General features: G+C 39.9%; 1 protein-coding gene across 9 annotated transcripts in view; it reads right to left on the reverse strand.

The window, feature by feature from the left end:
* FHOD3 (formin homology 2 domain containing 3) overlaps positions 1-17,273 on the reverse strand; it is a 462,688-nt gene that overhangs the window by 184,898 nt on the left and 260,517 nt on the right. For all 9 annotated transcript variants that reach the window (XM_038543473.1, XM_038543482.1, XM_038543483.1 and 6 more), the window contains exon 6: positions 5,549-5,643. In XM_038543473.1, coding sequence (XP_038399401.1) covers positions 5,549-5,643 — 95 coding nt within the window. The remainder of the gene's footprint in view (positions 1-5,548; positions 5,644-17,273) is intronic.

Raw genomic sequence — 17,273 nt, forward strand, 5'->3', positions numbered from 1 at the left:
TGAGCATATCTCCCTTTTTTAAACAGGAAGTTGGTAGAAATTGTGGGAAGAGATGTTAGCTCACAACACCAGGCACAATAATTAGTGTTTTACATATTCTTCACCATTATTATCATCCCCATTTTATAGATAATTAGCCCCATCTTATAGATGAAAAAATAGTCCGCCCAAAGGATCACACAGGTGTATTTGGTCTCCGAGCTCTGCAATTAACAGCAGATGCAGCAAACCTTGACTTTTGGCCTTAGAACTCAACGAAGAAACAAGACTCGATGATCAGAATTGGGTGCCTTCCCTCTAACTGCAACAAAATGGCCTTAAAATGACTGATGCGTGTCAACCTGCAAGCTTTATTCACTGGCTTATTCATTCCTTGCCTATGTTGACATTTTGGTTAATGAAAGAGAAGATCTGCTTATTAAATTTACGTTAAGCAAAACTAGAATTAACAGTTAATGTGATGAATGGACAAGCAAAATGCAAAATAATCTTGAGTCCAGAACTCTGACCTGGTATTAGTGGGAACGAATGCAAAGTCCTGCATTTAGGTGTGAATCAATCACAGAGATGCAAAATGGAAGAAACTGGCAAATATGGATGTATAAAAACAAAACAAACAACTCCTGGGAAGTTTAGTCCATTATCAGTCTGATTTGAGCCAGCACCCAGAGCTGCTGCTGAGAAGCCTAATGAATTGAAAGGGGATTTGTGGAAGAATGACGCTGTATCCAGCATGATGAGGAATTGCAAATTAGGTCACCAAGGACTATCTGTGGAAACCATCAAGCTTGGCTTGGACAAGATGACATGTTAACGGCCTTTGGACAAGATGACATGTTAACGGCCTTTAAATACTCAAAGAGCTTCCAGGGGGATATGAGGGTGTGTTGCTCCAAAAAGCAGTACATAGTGTTTGGTTAATGTCAAAGAGGTGGATGCAGGTTCCAGGAAGGAAGGAAGGAAGGAAGGCTTCCCACGGACTCCAGGATCCAACAATGGCTCTCACTCTGCCTCTAGAAATGTCAAGAAGGTAGCTGGTGAATGTCAGATAACAAGACCTTGCCATCTCTTCAAGGCCAGGATTGTTTTATGTTCTGTAATTCAAAAAGAGCTTCAGACTCACTCACATGTGGGGCATTTCTGAATGGATCACACAGCAGTGACATGACTATGACCTGAGACCAAAAGTCTCACTGAATCTCCTTTCCTCTTCCTGGAGCAACTGACATCATGGAGACACTGGCTTAACCGTTCTTGTGGACACTACCTTCACCTCAAAACCAATGTGTCAAAGTATTCCTGCCAATAAATCCCAATATCCAACTTTTCTATTCCTGCCAGGGGCCACACCATAGTCCTGGCTACCCTGATTCAAAACTGCGACTCTATCTTTGATTACTGCTTTTATTTTATTTTATTTTTTTATAATAAATTTATTTTTTATTGGTGTTCAATTTGCCAACATACAGAATAACACCCAGTGCTCATCCCGTCAAGTGCCCCCCTCAGTGCCCGTCTCCCATTCACCCCCACCCCCCGCCCTCCTCCCCTTCCACCACCCCTAGTTGGTTTCCCAGAGTTAGGAGTCTTTATGTTCTGTCTCCCTTTCTGATATCAGATTACTGCTTTTATTTACCCATATCCAGAAACCCAAACCAAGGAGGCTTTTCCTCAGAATGTCCCCATATTTCCATTACTCTGTTTCTACTGCAACTTGTGACCAGGTGCCACCACCTCACAGTTTTGATACTGTGCAAGCATATCTATCCCCACTCAGGCCCAAAAGAAGTCTAGAGATCCGTGATCAGCAACCTGGAGCATAGCCGGAAAAAATTAGATTCCACAGGGCTGACAGAAAATGAGAGACAGCAGGGTGAGCCAAGGTGGACAGAAATCCAGAGAGTGCAGATTCCATGACCGCATCTGGAAGCATCCCTGGAGAACCCACAAGGAGATGGGGGACCCTGGGGGCCTCCTCAATGGGCCAGAAGGGGATTCATACAGAGAGACAGACTGTGTTAGAGTGACGACAGGCCAGGCTGTACAAGCTGAATCATTTTGCCCCAATTAATTAGACTTCCAGAGGAAAAAAACCCTCCACACTGTGTGAGAAGTCATGGGATGGGCATCTGCTTCTCACCTCTGACTGGGGAGTTTAAAGACTGGCTTTTGTAAATAAAGTGAAACACTTTATTGAAAACACTTTTTTCTTTCTTTAAAAAAGTGATTATTTGGCTGCAAATGCATCATTTTCTCCTCTGGCTAGGAGTCTCAAATATCTGCAAATATGCATTGCATAATGACCCTCTGGCAGGCTGCAAAATCACATCTTGTTGCCTTTCATGGGAGGAAAATGAAGAATTATGAAAACAGAATGACAAGGAAGGTTTCTTTAACCCAAGATTTCATTTATCAACTCTGTGCCTGTTTAAGGCAAAAAGAGCAGGATCTTAAGGTAAATCTTTTAGGTTCTGAGAAATCAGACTCTTAGTCAAAAGAAAGCCCTAGGGCCTCTAGCTTTCCTGATTTCTTAATTTGAACTGGGAAAACCTACACATAAGGAGGGGATAGTGGCTTCCTTCTCAAAACCTAAGGGCTTCAGGTCGGGGCAGCTATGCTTCTTGTAGATTCCTCACTATCCACTATCCCTGGGAATGAGGGGGGCAATGTCAGGGGCCACTGTTACTGGTTTTGCAAGAAGAGGTGATCTCATTAGAACGATAGGAAAAATCTGTTTGGTGGCTGCTGCCACTGTTGACTTTCGACCACTAGCCTGGAGCCAAGTACACCCTGTAGAACAAAGCGGGACCTTTATCTGACAATAGAGTGAGTGAAGGGACATAGGCTATGGTGTCACCCATAGTCATCCTTCTTCACAACACTGTAGGCTTCAAGGCTCAGGCCGACCATTGGCTCTATTTTCTAGCTCTCATAGTGACTGGCTCAGCGTTGAACACAGGAGCTGGAGACTATTATGGACTCTCCTTTGGGAAATGAAAGATGGAGAAGCAAACCAGCACTGATCCACAGCTGGGAAGGAGGAGAACACCCCACCTCAGACAAAGCCCTGGGGAGAGATGCCCAGGGTCACAGGCATGTGTGTGCTGAGGGTGCATAATTCCTATAAACTCATTCTTCAATGCTTTTAATTTTATGATTTCTCCATGCTATTTAGAAATGCAATAAGGGGGTTCCCTTTCAATTGCTTTCCTTAAAAGAATGATTTCTAAGAAACATCGGCAGGATGATACTGCAACTCAGGAGACTCTGAGCTCTCCTCCCATTGACTAAGCAGAGAAATGATCTCTGTTGGTCCTGTTTCCTTTTTCTCTTCTCTTTTTCTTTTCTTCCCCTGGGGTCTCTCCTCTTACTTTTCTCCATCTCCTCCTTTCTTCATGCCTTTCCCTTTGTTTCCTCCCTTCTCTCCTCCTGTCCCACCACCTAGATTTTGCCCTCATACTCTGCTCTTCCTGCTGATGAGCTAAAAGACTGTCACTTTTCCTACTGTAAGTTTGTCAGGTTTTATTTAAGAAAAATAGGGCTGGCTATTGGTGTTTTATCATGGCTATAATAATGGTACAAAGATTATTTTTTTGAGGTGGGGGAAGGGAGGAGGGGAAAAATAATATAAGCAGACTCCATGCCCAGTGTGGAGCCCAATGAAGGGCTCAGCCTCATGACCCTGAGATCATGACCTGAGCCAAAATCAAGAGTCAGATGCTTAACCGACTGAGCCACTCAGGCTCCCCCAAAGATTTTATTTATCTCCAAAATGTACCAAAAGTCCGTTTCTACTGCAGAATCTCTGCACATCTCCCTACACCATGAAGCCCTTGAGACAATCCAGGGAGCCTTGGGAAGGGAGCAGCATCCAAATGAACGAAGGTTGAGGAGGGCTCCCAGCATAAGGAAAACACAGAAAACACTGAAACAGGATATGAGATATCAATCTTCCCTCAGCCTGGCTAATTCAACCTGGCAAAGCCAGCATTTCATTCAGCATCGAAGGTCACCCACAACAGTTTGTAAATAGAGTCATTTCCATTTTCCACAGGAAACAAAGCCAAATATGAGAGAGGGAGGGAGGGAGGGAGGGTGAGAGAGAGAGAGAGGAGGAAAGATTGTCAGTCTTCTGAGAAAAGCTGTTTCTATTTCTAGTATGAAATGGGGGGGCGGTCTATCATCAGTAATGTGAGAAGAAGCAAAATTGCGAAGGCGATATAAGGGTCAAGCATGGGTCTGGGACCCATGGAATCCTGCATATCCATCCCCCTCACAGAGAAAAGGGTCTCCCCACGACACAAGGGCACCATCACTGGGACTCTGGAAATCTGAAAGGATAATGAAACTCAAATGGGATCTGTTCTCCACACAGTCAAATCAGGGCTGAGCCCTCTCGAAGCACAGCAGAGTCTTTGGGAAGCAGGTAATGGCAGACATCAGGCCAAGGGATGGGCCTCACCACAGTGAGCTCAATGCGAGGGGACACCAGCCTTGACAGGTTTGCCAAACTAGGTATGGAAGCAAGTATGAGGGTGGGGAAAAGTTTGTGTGAACTACATACTCTCCAGGGACCACCTGAGAATGCTGTGGTGATTCTGTGATCTGTGTAGGTCAGGTTCAGGTCCCCCAGCCAGGCCTGCAGACGCCACTCTGCCTGACCCTGCTGCCCCCACTACAGCCGCTTAGATCTCCTCCATGATGCCCCACCCCACCCTCATCCCAAAAGCTGGCCACACTCCAGCCTTGGTTCATTTGCCCCTGCTCAGGACAGGATCCCTTCTTATTCATCCTCAATACCCCCCTCCACCCGGGTCTCCCATGGCCCCACCTGAGAACCCAGAGAAGACCACACCAGAGCCTTTCCCAGCTGCCGATACACATCAAGTGGCAGGTAGGTCTGTTTCCTTAGTGGAGCACGCCACACCATGCCTGGATAGAGTCACCATGTGCCAAGATCCATGGGGGAAGTCAGAGGATTCTCATAACTAAGCACTACTTTCTCAACTACAAAATGGGGTAATGTTACTTATCCTATCACGGTCTTATATGGATTAAAGAAGGTAATGCTTGTAAAGCACCTACAATGGTGCCTGGTGCCTGGTCAATCATTACTAAGTGTTAGTTACTTTTATAACTGATGGTAGAGTTGAAAGGTGGTCTCAAATTCCTTTAACCACATACAGGAATAAGCATATACATATGTACAACACATAAATATGTCCTTAAATGACTGAGCACATGAAGACAAAGTAGAGCAGTTAAGATTGATACTGTCTATGGTACAATCTTTTAATTAAGTATTAAAAACCAGAGGTGCTGGAAGAATCAAAGCTTAAAACGAGGAAATATAAAATGCATTAGAAATTTAAAAGCTTTTTGCAATTTGAGTGTATTTTTGAATCCATAAAACAGTAGTCTTCATTTGTACTATTACAGGGCTTGAAACCAAGCTGAATAGAATTTCTCCTTTCTCAGAGAGGAGAATAAAAAGAAAGGTATGTGACATGCAAACTGAATAAAATGTTCAACTAAAACCTTCTCTTACCTTTGACCCAATGAGAGTGTACAGCCACTGAATCGTTTCATTGTGGTTTATTACTCCATTCATCCCATCCACATACAACATAATCTGGCCCAAAGCTACAGAAGAGAGGAGAAAAAGGAGGAGACATTATGGTTTTATATGTACATGTAATCTTCAGTGATCATGTCAGTTGAGATTTTCATACTTTAAGTACACCGTGTGTCACAAACCAAATTCGAAGAGTTTTCCTGAGCTGTGAAATTAGTTAAATCTCATCTCAGAGAGAAAGTGTTAACCATCGCAGAGGAAGCAAGGGCTATTCCTGGTGTCTGGAAGATGCAATTAAGGTACCAAATCCAGTGATTGTTGTTTCTGTGTGTCTTGATCTATAAGTGCATGTTTTTATGTTTCTATATCTGTGTGCAGTCCCAGACGGGGCAACAATATCCCTCGGACGGTGTCTGGATTGTGACCTCCTACTGGGACCAAGAGGAAAAATCGGGTTTTTAAAAACAACCTGGCAGGTCTCAGATGCTATGGAACCACTGGGCTCATACATTTTTTATCCTTAGATAAGAGATAAATTGTTTTATTATTTGTAACTCCTTTAAAAGACTTCAGATTAAAAAAAAAAAAAGTCAGAAAGCATGAAAAAAATCATCTCTCAGAAACCAAGTCCCGGATTCCTAGCTAGGGAAAAGACAGTCACTACATATTATCTTCATTCACCAAAAAGAAAATACAGTCATGTTACTACCTTTTTTTAAAATAAATTTATTTTTTATTGGTGTTCAATTTACCAACATACAGAATAACACCCAGTGCTCATCCCGTCAAGTGCCCCCCTCAGTGCCCATCACCCATTCACCCCCACCCCCCGCCCTCCTCTCCTTCCAACACCCCTAGTTCATTTCCCAGAGTTAGGAGTCTTTATGTTCTGTCTCTGTTTCTGATATTTCCCACACATTTCTTCTCCCTTCCCTTATATTCCCTTTCACTATTATTTAATAAAAGATTAATTCTAATTTTTCAGTTCCTGTATTATAAAAAACCATTTAGATTCTAGATAATGAACAGAAGTTACATATACCACAAAAATAGGCTTCCTTAAATCATGTGTGACCTCCTAAATCTTCTCTCACCCATAATTAATTGGCACAGGGCTGATATTTTTAGGCAACACTTTTTTCCTGGCCACAGTAGGACATCTCATTGTAGAAAATTGGAAAATACAGAATAGTGAAAATAACTCATAATTCCATAACTTAAGGATAATCATTCTTCATATATGGATCAATCCTCCATTCTTTTATTTATTATACATGTGCACTCACACAAACACGTGTTTCTATGACATAGGTCATAGAAAAATGGTGTTGAATGAAAACAGTAAAACACAAAATAGTGAGTATACACTAATTCCAAGAATAGAAATATATCTGTGATGTTAAAAAATACATATTATTCTAGCCAAAAAAGATGAAACAAAACCACATAATCGTTGAGAAAAATGATGCTCTTAAATATGCAAAAAACTCAAAATTTTAAAAAATATATTCTTGACACAACAAACACTGTATTTTTTAAAATAACAGATTTATATTCTATTTAATAATGAAGCACTGGAGATATAAATCAGAACTAAAAGATGATGTCCACTAATCCCCATGATTATTTAGCGCTGTTACAGAATTTCAGGCAAATTTAAAAGACATGAGAATTAATGAAAGGTAGGATGGTTGGAAAGGAACACATAATATCATCATGTTTGCAAGAAATATAGACCTGGCTAAAAATTCATCTACAGAATTTACAATGAAGAGATCACAATTACAACCACTTTCTCATTTTCATAAGAAAGTTGTAACTTGTATACAAAAAAAATTCAAGTTTAATGTAAAGACATAATGGATATACAACAGCAAATATGATAAAGGTTTAGATAATTTATTGTATAAATAATTCATAAAGTAATAAGAAAATACTAAATACCAAGAGAAAAAATCAAAGCATTTCATAAGAGAGATGACAAGCTTGTTTATGATAACACAAAAATTTGTCCATCATCACTATAATAAAGAAATTAAAACAATAGTGAAGTAGCATTTTCAGTGAAACCAGTAAAAGGATTTTTTAAAAAAGAAATAATTAGGTATCAAATACTAGAGAGTTAAACAAGTAACTTCACACATTACAAGTGGCAAGGCAAACTGACACAAATGCTGTAAGAAGGCTACGTTAGTGCCTTTAAGTGCCTTTAAGTGTTTTAAGTTGTTTACATTTATTTAATGACCACTGTATGTCATGCTCTGAGAGGGCATTTTATATGCATTATTAATACAATAGCTCTCTGCAGTGGATATTGTTACCCCCATTTGACAGAAGGAAAAAAAAATGAAAACAAGGCTCTGAAAAGTATAGGATTGTACTCTAAAAACCCCACTGATAACAAGGGATGGAGCCCACCGGCAGTCAGGGCAGGCAGGCTCCTTTATGTCAGTACGGGGAGCCTGAAACTCCTCTCTGAGCTCTTCACTGTGATTTCACTGGTGATTTCAGGGATCTGTCCTAAGGAAATAACCCCAAGTTAAAGGGGGGGCGGGAGCAGCAGCAGCAAATAGTCACTGAAGTGTCACCTGTAATATTAAAATTAACCAGGACCTAAATATCTATCATAGTTCTAGAACTCAGCTTTGGTAAATGACTACATAGGTTATGTCCCAACTCATAAAATGTTTCTGATAAAATAATTAAAAAGTAGAAAATTATAAACATGACATTATGCAATGGAACACCCAAATCTTCATGCATCAAAGGGAAGAAAACCACATGAAATACTAAGCTTACGATTGGATATCTATTCTTTGGATGTGTTTTTTTTTTTTCCTTTTGTTCTTGTCTTTTTCCATTAGGGGCATTGATTATGTCTATAATAGAAAAGTAAATAAATATACAAAAAGAGAACAAAATAAGACTATATAACAAAGTGTTAGGGGTTTTTCTTGGTTTTCAGAATTTTTTTCCTAGCCTATCCCTCTCCATGTGCTCCTCCCTCCTTCAGAAAGATACACCCCCTCCCCATTTCAGGGAATAGCTCTGAGAATTCAGCACATACCACCCCTCTTTTCCCCTTTCCCCCAGCCTTTCCTCCATCCACTCCCACCCAAAACAAAGAGGCAAATCTCCAGGGAAGAGGAGTGTGCCCCACTGTCCTTTTCCCATTCTAGGTTTACTGTTGAAGAAGCAAATCCAGAGGCAGATTTTAACACTTTCTTCTAAATTAGCTTAACGCATGAGGGAGGCCTCCTACTCTTCAGCCTTTGGGAAGACACATCCCTTGGGAGGACCTTGCTTCTAAGGCTGAAAAGCTGGGAATGGAGGTCTTCACCTAACTTCCCTGGGAAGAAGGTAGCCGCAAAATCCAAGTCCCTGCTGCAAAAGAAGGCTGCAAAGTGAGATTTAAAAACCAACTGGAATTTCTGTAAGCTTTCTGTGACCAGCTTCCCTCCAGGATTGTATTCTTATTAACAAATCACACTGGCTATAACTCTCCCAGAAAGCCCATGTCTAATAGAATTCAAGTTTCTGATCACACTGATTTGTCCTATTTTGATCATCAAAAGCTTTCCCACTAGATCTTTTTTTTTTTTTTTTTGTCCCCTGACCCTAATGCGGAAGCACTGCTTCCTGTCACATCCACTGCAGACACAAGAGGGCGCTAAATAGATTCAAGTGGGTTAATATTGCACCAATTCAACCTCAAAAACCCACCCAACCTAAATGTGGGCCAGTGAATGAAACTCACACAGAGAGAAAAGGTAGATGGCCTGGGCCACAGAAGCCATGAAAACCAGTGATCTGCATTTTATAAAAGGATCAGAAAGATGAGGATGTCAGAACAGAGTGGCAGGTAACAGCCAGGGTCTGAAAACAGACTGCCCAGAGCATTGGTCCTTCTGTCTCTGGTGGAATTTACTCTAGGTATCCCTAGGAATATCTGTGCTTCAGTTTCCTCCTCTCAAAAGTGAGACAGTAATATTGTAGTATCTATTTTACAGGGGCGTTGCAGGGATTGAGTTAGAACAATGCCTGACTCAGAGGTAAGTGCTCAATGAATGTCATATCAACTACCTCCATGAAGTGGATCCATTATCTACTGAAGCCAAGCATACTCTGAAAGAATCTAAAAGACACAAAGCAGACCCTCTGCCTCATGCCAAGTCATAAAAATGTTCTCCTGTATTTTTCCCTAAAAGTTTTGTAGTTTTACTTATTTAGATATGTGATTGATAATCTTTGTGTAAATTGTGAAGTTTAGGCCGAGATTCTTTTTTTTTTTTTTTTTCCGTACAGATATCCACTTGATCTAACACCTTTTGAAGAGATTGTTGTGTTTTTATGTAATTGCTTTTGAAAATTGGGGAAAAAAATCAATTGGCTCTGTTTGCGTGGGTCCATTTCTGGACTCTATTTCATTCATCTGTCTGTCCCTTTTTCCAATACCACACTATCTTGGTTACCATAGTTTTAGAGTAAGTCTTATTTATAATCAGGTAGTATGATTCCTATAATTTTTACTCTTTTTCAAAATTCTTCTGGCTATTCCTATTCCGTGGCCTTCCCATATAAATTTTAGAAACCGCTTGTCTAAATTACCAAAAATGTTACTGGAAGTATTATAAGAAATACATTAAATCTATAGATAAACTGAGAACTGACATCTTTGCTATGCGGATTCTTCTAATCCATGAACCGTCATGTTTGTTAATTTAAATCATCTGATTGCTTTCATCAGCATCTTGTAATTTATAGATTCTGTATGTGACTTTTTGCTAAATTTTAAGTCTTTCACAGTTCTTGGAGCTATTAGAAATTATACGTTAAAAACTTTTTTATTCTCAACTATTACTAGCAAACAAATAAAATCAATTTTTGTGTGATGACCTGGTATCCTATAACTTTGTTAAATGTATTAATTCTAGGAGATTTTAGGTTTTGTTTTTGTAGATTTTGGAGACTTTCTACTTAGACAATTTTGCTGTCTGTGACTAAGAACAATTTCATTTCTTCCTTCCCAATCTATATTCTCCTTTTCCTCCCTCACCTGACTGCAATGGTTATGATTTTCAGTACAATGTTCAACAGAAGTGGTAAAAGTGGACACCCTTGCTTATTCTCAATAACAAGGAAGATAGTCTTTCACAGTTATGATATTAACTGTAAGGTTTTTTACATTGCCCTTCGTTAAGGTAAAGAAGTTCCCTCCAATTTCTAGTTTGCTAAAAACTTTAATAACTGCATGCTGAATTTGTCAAATGCTTTCTCTATTTCAACTAATATTATCATGTGGTTTCTCTTCATACTGTTAATGTGGCAGGTTACACAGATATTCAGATATTTGAACTAGGCTTGTATTCCCCTCTTGGCCATGGTGCATCATTCTTTTTATATATTGCTGCATTTACTAATATTTGCTAAGGATTTTTGCTTCTTGGTTCATCAAAGATACTGGTCTGTAGTACCCTATCTTTGTCTCATCTCATATCATTGTAATTCTGGCCTTATCAAATGAAGCATTTTGGGAAGCATTCCCTCTGCTTCTACTTTCTAAAAGAGATTGTATAAAAATTGGTTTTATTTTGTCTTTAAATGTTCATATTCACCAGGAAACTACTTGGGCCTGGAGATTCCTTTTTAAGAAGACTGGTAATTGCAAATTAAATTTCTTCAGTAGACACTATTAAGAATAGTTAAAATAGGTTAATCAGGTTATCCATTTCGTCTTTCATGAGCAATGGTAGTGTGTGGCTTTTAAGGAATTGGTCCTTTTCATCTAAGGTTTCAATTTTATGTGCTTAGAATAGTTTATAGTATTCTATTACTCATTTAATGTCTGTGGGGTCTACCATGATATCCTCCTCTCTTCATTCCAGATGTTGGCAAATAGTGTCTTTTTTCTTCCATCATTATTGCTGGCCATTTTTCTTTCAAAAATTTATCTTTCTGTTTCACTGATTTTTTTCCTTATTATTTTTCTGTCTTCAATTTCACTAATTTCTAGTCTATTATCTTTTTAATTTTTTTTATTATTTATTTATGATAGTCAGAGAGAGAGAGGGGGGGGGGGGGGCAGAGACATAGGCAGAGGGAGAAGCAGGCTCCATGCACCGGGAGCCCGATGTGGGATTCGATCCCGGGTCTCCAGGATCGTGCCCTGGGCCAAAGGCAGGTGCTAAACTGCTGCACCACCCCGAGATCCCTCTATTATTTCTTCTACTTGCTCCAGTTTTTCATATTCTGGTTTTCTACAGTGAATGTTTTTATTATTTTTTTTCTAATATAAGCATATAATCCTAAAAGTTTCTCGCCATGCATTACTTCAGTTGCATCTCACAATTTGTGATTATTTTGCATTTCCACCTTGTTTCGAAATACTTTCCCATTTCCATTGAGAAGTTCTCTTCAATACACGGATTGCTTAAAAGAATGCTGTTTAATTACTAGGCATATGGAAATATTCCTGTTATCTTGGTTATTTATAGCTTTATTCCATTATGGTCAGAAAACCTATCATATGGTTTTCTTTTAAATTTGCTATCGTCTGTCTTATGACCCAGGATGCAGTCTGTCTTGGTGAATATTTTATGCACACTTGAAGAGTATGGATACTCTGCTGTGGTTGGTAGAGTGTGCTAAGAATCTCAATTAGAGCTGGTTGGCTAGGGGAGCTGTTTAGTTCCTCCACAGCTTTGCTGATTTTCAGTCTACCAGTCCGATGGATTACCAAAGAAAGGAGTGTTGAAGTCTCCAACTATATAACTGATGATTTTCCATTTCTTATTTAAGTTTCTGCTTTATGTATTTTGAAGCTCTATAGGTTTTTCATTTCTGAGTGAACTAATAACCCTTTCAACATTATAATATCTTTCTTTGTCCCTTGCTGATTTTTTAAATTTCATAATCTACTTTCTCTAATGATCATAGCCTTCTTTTGATTAACGTTTGCAGGGTATTTATTTCTGTATCCTGTTGCTTTAAAACTACCTATAGCATTATAATTAAAGTGGGTTTTTTTGTAGGCAGCATTTAGTTGGGTCCTATGTTTTCATTTTGATTTTCTCTGCCTTTTAATTGCTGAGATTAAGTCAGTTATAGTTAATTATTGGTGCATCTGAAGTCAGGTTTATCATTTCTAATCAGTCACAGAGCCCATCTAGTGAGCTTTTTATTTTGGTTATTAATTTTCCATTCCTATACTTTCAATTTGGTTCTTCTTTATATCTTCAGTATCTCTCTTTGCTTAGACTTTCTAAGTGTCACCCTTTCTTCCTGATGCATTTTTAGAATGGCTAAAGTATTTGAAAAATTTAATATCTATATTGCCTTGGCACTGGGGTCTGTTGATTTATCTTTTCCCATGCAAGTTGAGATTTTCCTAGTTTACTTTATGCCAAGTAATTTTGGCGTATTTCCTGGACACTTTGAAAAATTTAAGACTGTGGGTTTTGTTTAAATATAACAGAAAATGTTGACATTTTTTTTTTTGTCTAAGCAGGCAATTAACCTGGTTCAACTCATGCCACAAGTTCTGACCTGCCTTTCACGGGCTCTGGTTCTAATGCCAGTTCCATTTTCAAAGTTCTTACTGTGCTTTTTGGATTGGTCCTGCATTTGTCCCATCCACTTTGAGACTTGGACATGACTTACCTTATTGTTTCATTCTCAGATTCACTAATATGCCATCTAGGGTCTGAGTCATGCGTGTACAGTTTGTGTGAACCCAGGGCTTCATAAGAGAAAGTCTCCAGGTACCTTTCCTGAGCCTCTCCTTCATTATCTCCTTGATACTTTTAGGTTCCCTGGGGCTCTCCATCTTAGTCCTTCAGCCGGAATGCTGAGTCATCATATACCCTACCCTGCCACTTATTTTCTGTGACTGTGTCCATACCTGGAACCAAGCTATGGGAGAATCAAGGGGAAAAAAACAACAGTGTTCACCTGAACCTCATGTGACCACAGTTCCATTGGAGGAAAAGTTTATGTGTCCCTCCAAGTTTTAGGTGCTATGCTCCCCCACCCCCCACAACCCCAGTGCTCGACTGTCCACATGTTACCATGGCTGTTGTCACTCTGGCATTACCTAGGGCCTGAGGTGCAACATAACACAGAAAGGAATAAGAAACATGGGCAGCATTTTGACACTGAGTGTTTGGAGTCCTTTTTCCTCTGGCTCAAGCCAAAAGCAGAAGGCTTCTCCTGGAATGCTCTCTGTCCACACCAAGGCCAACTCCTGGGTTTCAGGCTAATTGGAATCCAGACCACAGAATATAAGAAAAATGTTAAAAGCACCATCAGTTCAATGCCATTTCACAATCTCGACTTCTTCCCCCCACCTACCACTTACTCTTCAGAGTCCTCAAGTTGTTACTCAATTTGTTTGTCCCAGGCTTACAGCTGTACTTAACGGGAAAGATGGGGTCACATGTGTTCATTCCATCTCATCCAGAAATGAACTCACACCCTGCTCTGCAGCAGCAACGTGGAAGGTGGCCTAGAGAGAGTGTCCTGTAGGGTGTGTGGGGGGAAGCGTGTCCACCAGAACTTGGCCTCTGTGCTCTAACCTCATGGTTTTCCACGTTTTCTCTCCTTCCTTCCTCCTCCCCTTATTTTTACTTTCCTTTCTTCCTCTTTTATTGTCCTTCCTTTTTTAAAGCTGGAGGTCTTCTACTCCAAGGAGCCCTTAAAAGGAATCCTAACATGGTCAACGGATAATTTGCAGATGCTTTGCTGGATTTTAACTGCTTCTCGCATCTTAACACTGGACCCATCACCCCCACCCTGCCTACCGCACACAGAACCTAGTCACCCAGGCTAGACAGTTCAGGTGTAAGCCTGCATCTTTAAACACCTCTAGTGAGCTATAAAAATCAACCTAGTGAATCTGAACCAGCAATATTTTTTTTTTTAGGAAACAGTAGAAAATAGAGGCATTTCATTTATTCGGAAAAGGACTATCTTTATTCTAGTATAAATAAATAGGAATGTTTTCTTCCTGTAGGTGTTCAGCCACAAAAGTTAAGAATCTACTCTTGCAGACTCCTTCCCTTATCCTCCATCACCAATGAGTCACCAAATTCCCTCAATTTGTCTTCTACAACAGGCTGCAGATTCATCCTGTCTTCCATCACTACCTCACGTCCAGCTTTCCTTGTCTTTTTCAAATTACAGCAACCGCTGATTCCCTGCTGGTGTCCCTACCTTGACTCTCACTCTTTAGCTAATCCTATGGTAGATGTTGTTTCCACCCAATTTTCCAAAGCATCAAACATGTCAGCTACAGCTGGAAAACCTTCTGGCTCCCTCCTACCTCAGGATGAAGCCTGGGCCCCTTCCCTCTCCAGCCAACCTGCGTGATTCCAGACCACCTGGGCTCCTGTGCCTCTGAACCTACAGCCGCCAGGCCACCAACACTAAGCCTCTCAACCTTGAATTTGTTACCCATGCCTCTTATTTAAGAGAAGTCTTTGCATATAAAACATACATTTGTTCTACAAACCAGAGCTAGATGTAATTTTACTTAAAAAAAAAAAAAAAAAAAAAAGAATTTCTGACACCGCAGAGACATACAACTAAACAATCCCAAATGCCTTATTGGCCTGCTTGTTCATGTCCTTTCCTTTGCCCAAAGATGCCAAAAATGCCATGGAAGAGGCTGGAAGTTAATTCCTTCCTGGCAGAGTCACTGTGATTTTTTTAAACAAAGAGCTCAAACATTGATGCCCAGTGTAGTCTTTTAATAAACCCTTCACCCCCCATTCTTTCCTGTACTCAATATTACAGTGACATTACAGGTCACACGTATTCTGGAAACTGGCACAGAATTCGAGAGCTACACTGCCTTCTTTGGTGGGGCGGGGGTGGGGGGGGGTTGGCGGTTCACACACAATTCAGGTCTAAGTATTTTTTTTAATTTTTATTTATTTATGATAGTCACAGAGAGAGAGAGAGAGAGAGAGAGAGAGAGGCAGAGACACAGGCTGAGGGAGAAGCAGGCTCCATGCACCAGGAGCCCGACGTGGGATTCGATCCCAGGTCTCCAGGATCGTGCCCTGGGCCAAAGGCAGGTGCCAAACCACTGCACCACCCAGGGATCCCAGGTCTAAGTATTTTAAACGCAATAAAATAAAATAAAAATAATAAAATAAACAAAATAAAATAAAATAATAAAATAAACGCGTTGTTGTTGAAGTGCTGTTTTAAGTATGGAGAGATCACACAGTTTACTACAAAACAGTCCTTTTATATACTAGATAAGGCTTGGTTTGTAAACTAAGTATTCACTTGCAGAGTTGACCCTACAGCTCCATCATGCAACAAAAGATTCCTCCCACTGAAGTCAGAATATCTCAACTTATCATCCCACATCACCTTCCTACTTTTTTTTTTTTTTTGCATGTTTGGGTAACTTTTCATTTTGATAGAAATCCAAAATTACAAAAAAGTTGCAGGGATAGCACAAGGAATCCTTATTTACTTGTATACATTTTACCCAAATTCATTAATTGTTTCCATTGTATGCTGTGTACTTTACCATCCTCTTTCTCTGAGCTTTTAAAAATTCTGAAATAAAAAAGTGGTTATATTTAAATGTACAACATGATGGTCTGATACACATACACACAGTGAAATGATTACTACAGTCAAGTTAATTAACATATCTCCTCACATGTTTAACATCTGTGTGTGTTGGGAACACCTGAAACCTACTCTTAGAATATTTGAGGAATTGAATACAGCACTAACTATAGTCACGCTTCTACATTAGATCTCTAGACTTATTTATTGCACTCACCCATTCTCGATTTCCTCTTCACAAAAGCATGGGAAGGAAAGCCTACTCTACAGCCATTTCATAAGATACTTTACCATTTGAAAATGTGACTGCAAATCACTATTTAACCCAAAGTACAGAAAAAGAGACTGTATGAAAAATTAAAGAAAAACTGCCTTGCCACAAGGGCAACCATCCGCTACTAACAATTATTACTGGTCACGAAGGTATTTCCTGGAACCAGGGGAGGGTGACCTGTAATTTGCCCATTGGGAGTGAAGATGGATGTTGCCATGTCATCGGATACAACCAGTTCTTCCTGGAGGCAGATGTAAGCCCAAGATTGGCACTGCTTTCTTCAGCCAGAACCCAACCAGACCTCTGACAATGCTCAGTGAGACTTCTTAAACTGAAGTTATCTCCAGAGAGGTTAAAACCACTGCTACTACTAAAATCTTATCTTCTGGGAAGACCTAATTCATCACAGACACAAGATTTCAACTTATTTTAATCACACCATTAGAACTCACTTTTTAAATCGCAAATGGATCTGCCGATCCCCAACTTTCATTTTGCACCAAAGTCCGCAGTAAATAGTGAAAAGAGGTTGATAACATTGACATTCTTGGAAAGAAGTGGAAACCTTGGAGTCTGAGTTATTATTATACTCTTCCACTTAACTGTCTGCCCTAAATAACAAGCCTGGGCCCAGTTTTCCCCAAGGGCAACTGTCAAAGAAATACTCTTTCAACACCAATTACTGCATGAAAATTAAGGAGAATAAGCTGCCAATTCTAGACTGGAGACAAGAATTTAATCAGCACAAAGAGCTCCAGCAAGGTGTCAAAGTTTTGAGTCCCCAGCTGACATCTAGCAGTATTTGCAATGCAAATTTTCCAGAGCATTCTTAGAAAA

This window comes from Canis lupus, chromosome 7 (assembly GCF_011100685.1).
Source record: "Canis lupus familiaris isolate Mischka breed German Shepherd chromosome 7, alternate assembly UU_Cfam_GSD_1.0, whole genome shotgun sequence".
NCBI classification, from domain to species: Eukaryota; Metazoa; Chordata; class Mammalia; order Carnivora; family Canidae; genus Canis; species Canis lupus.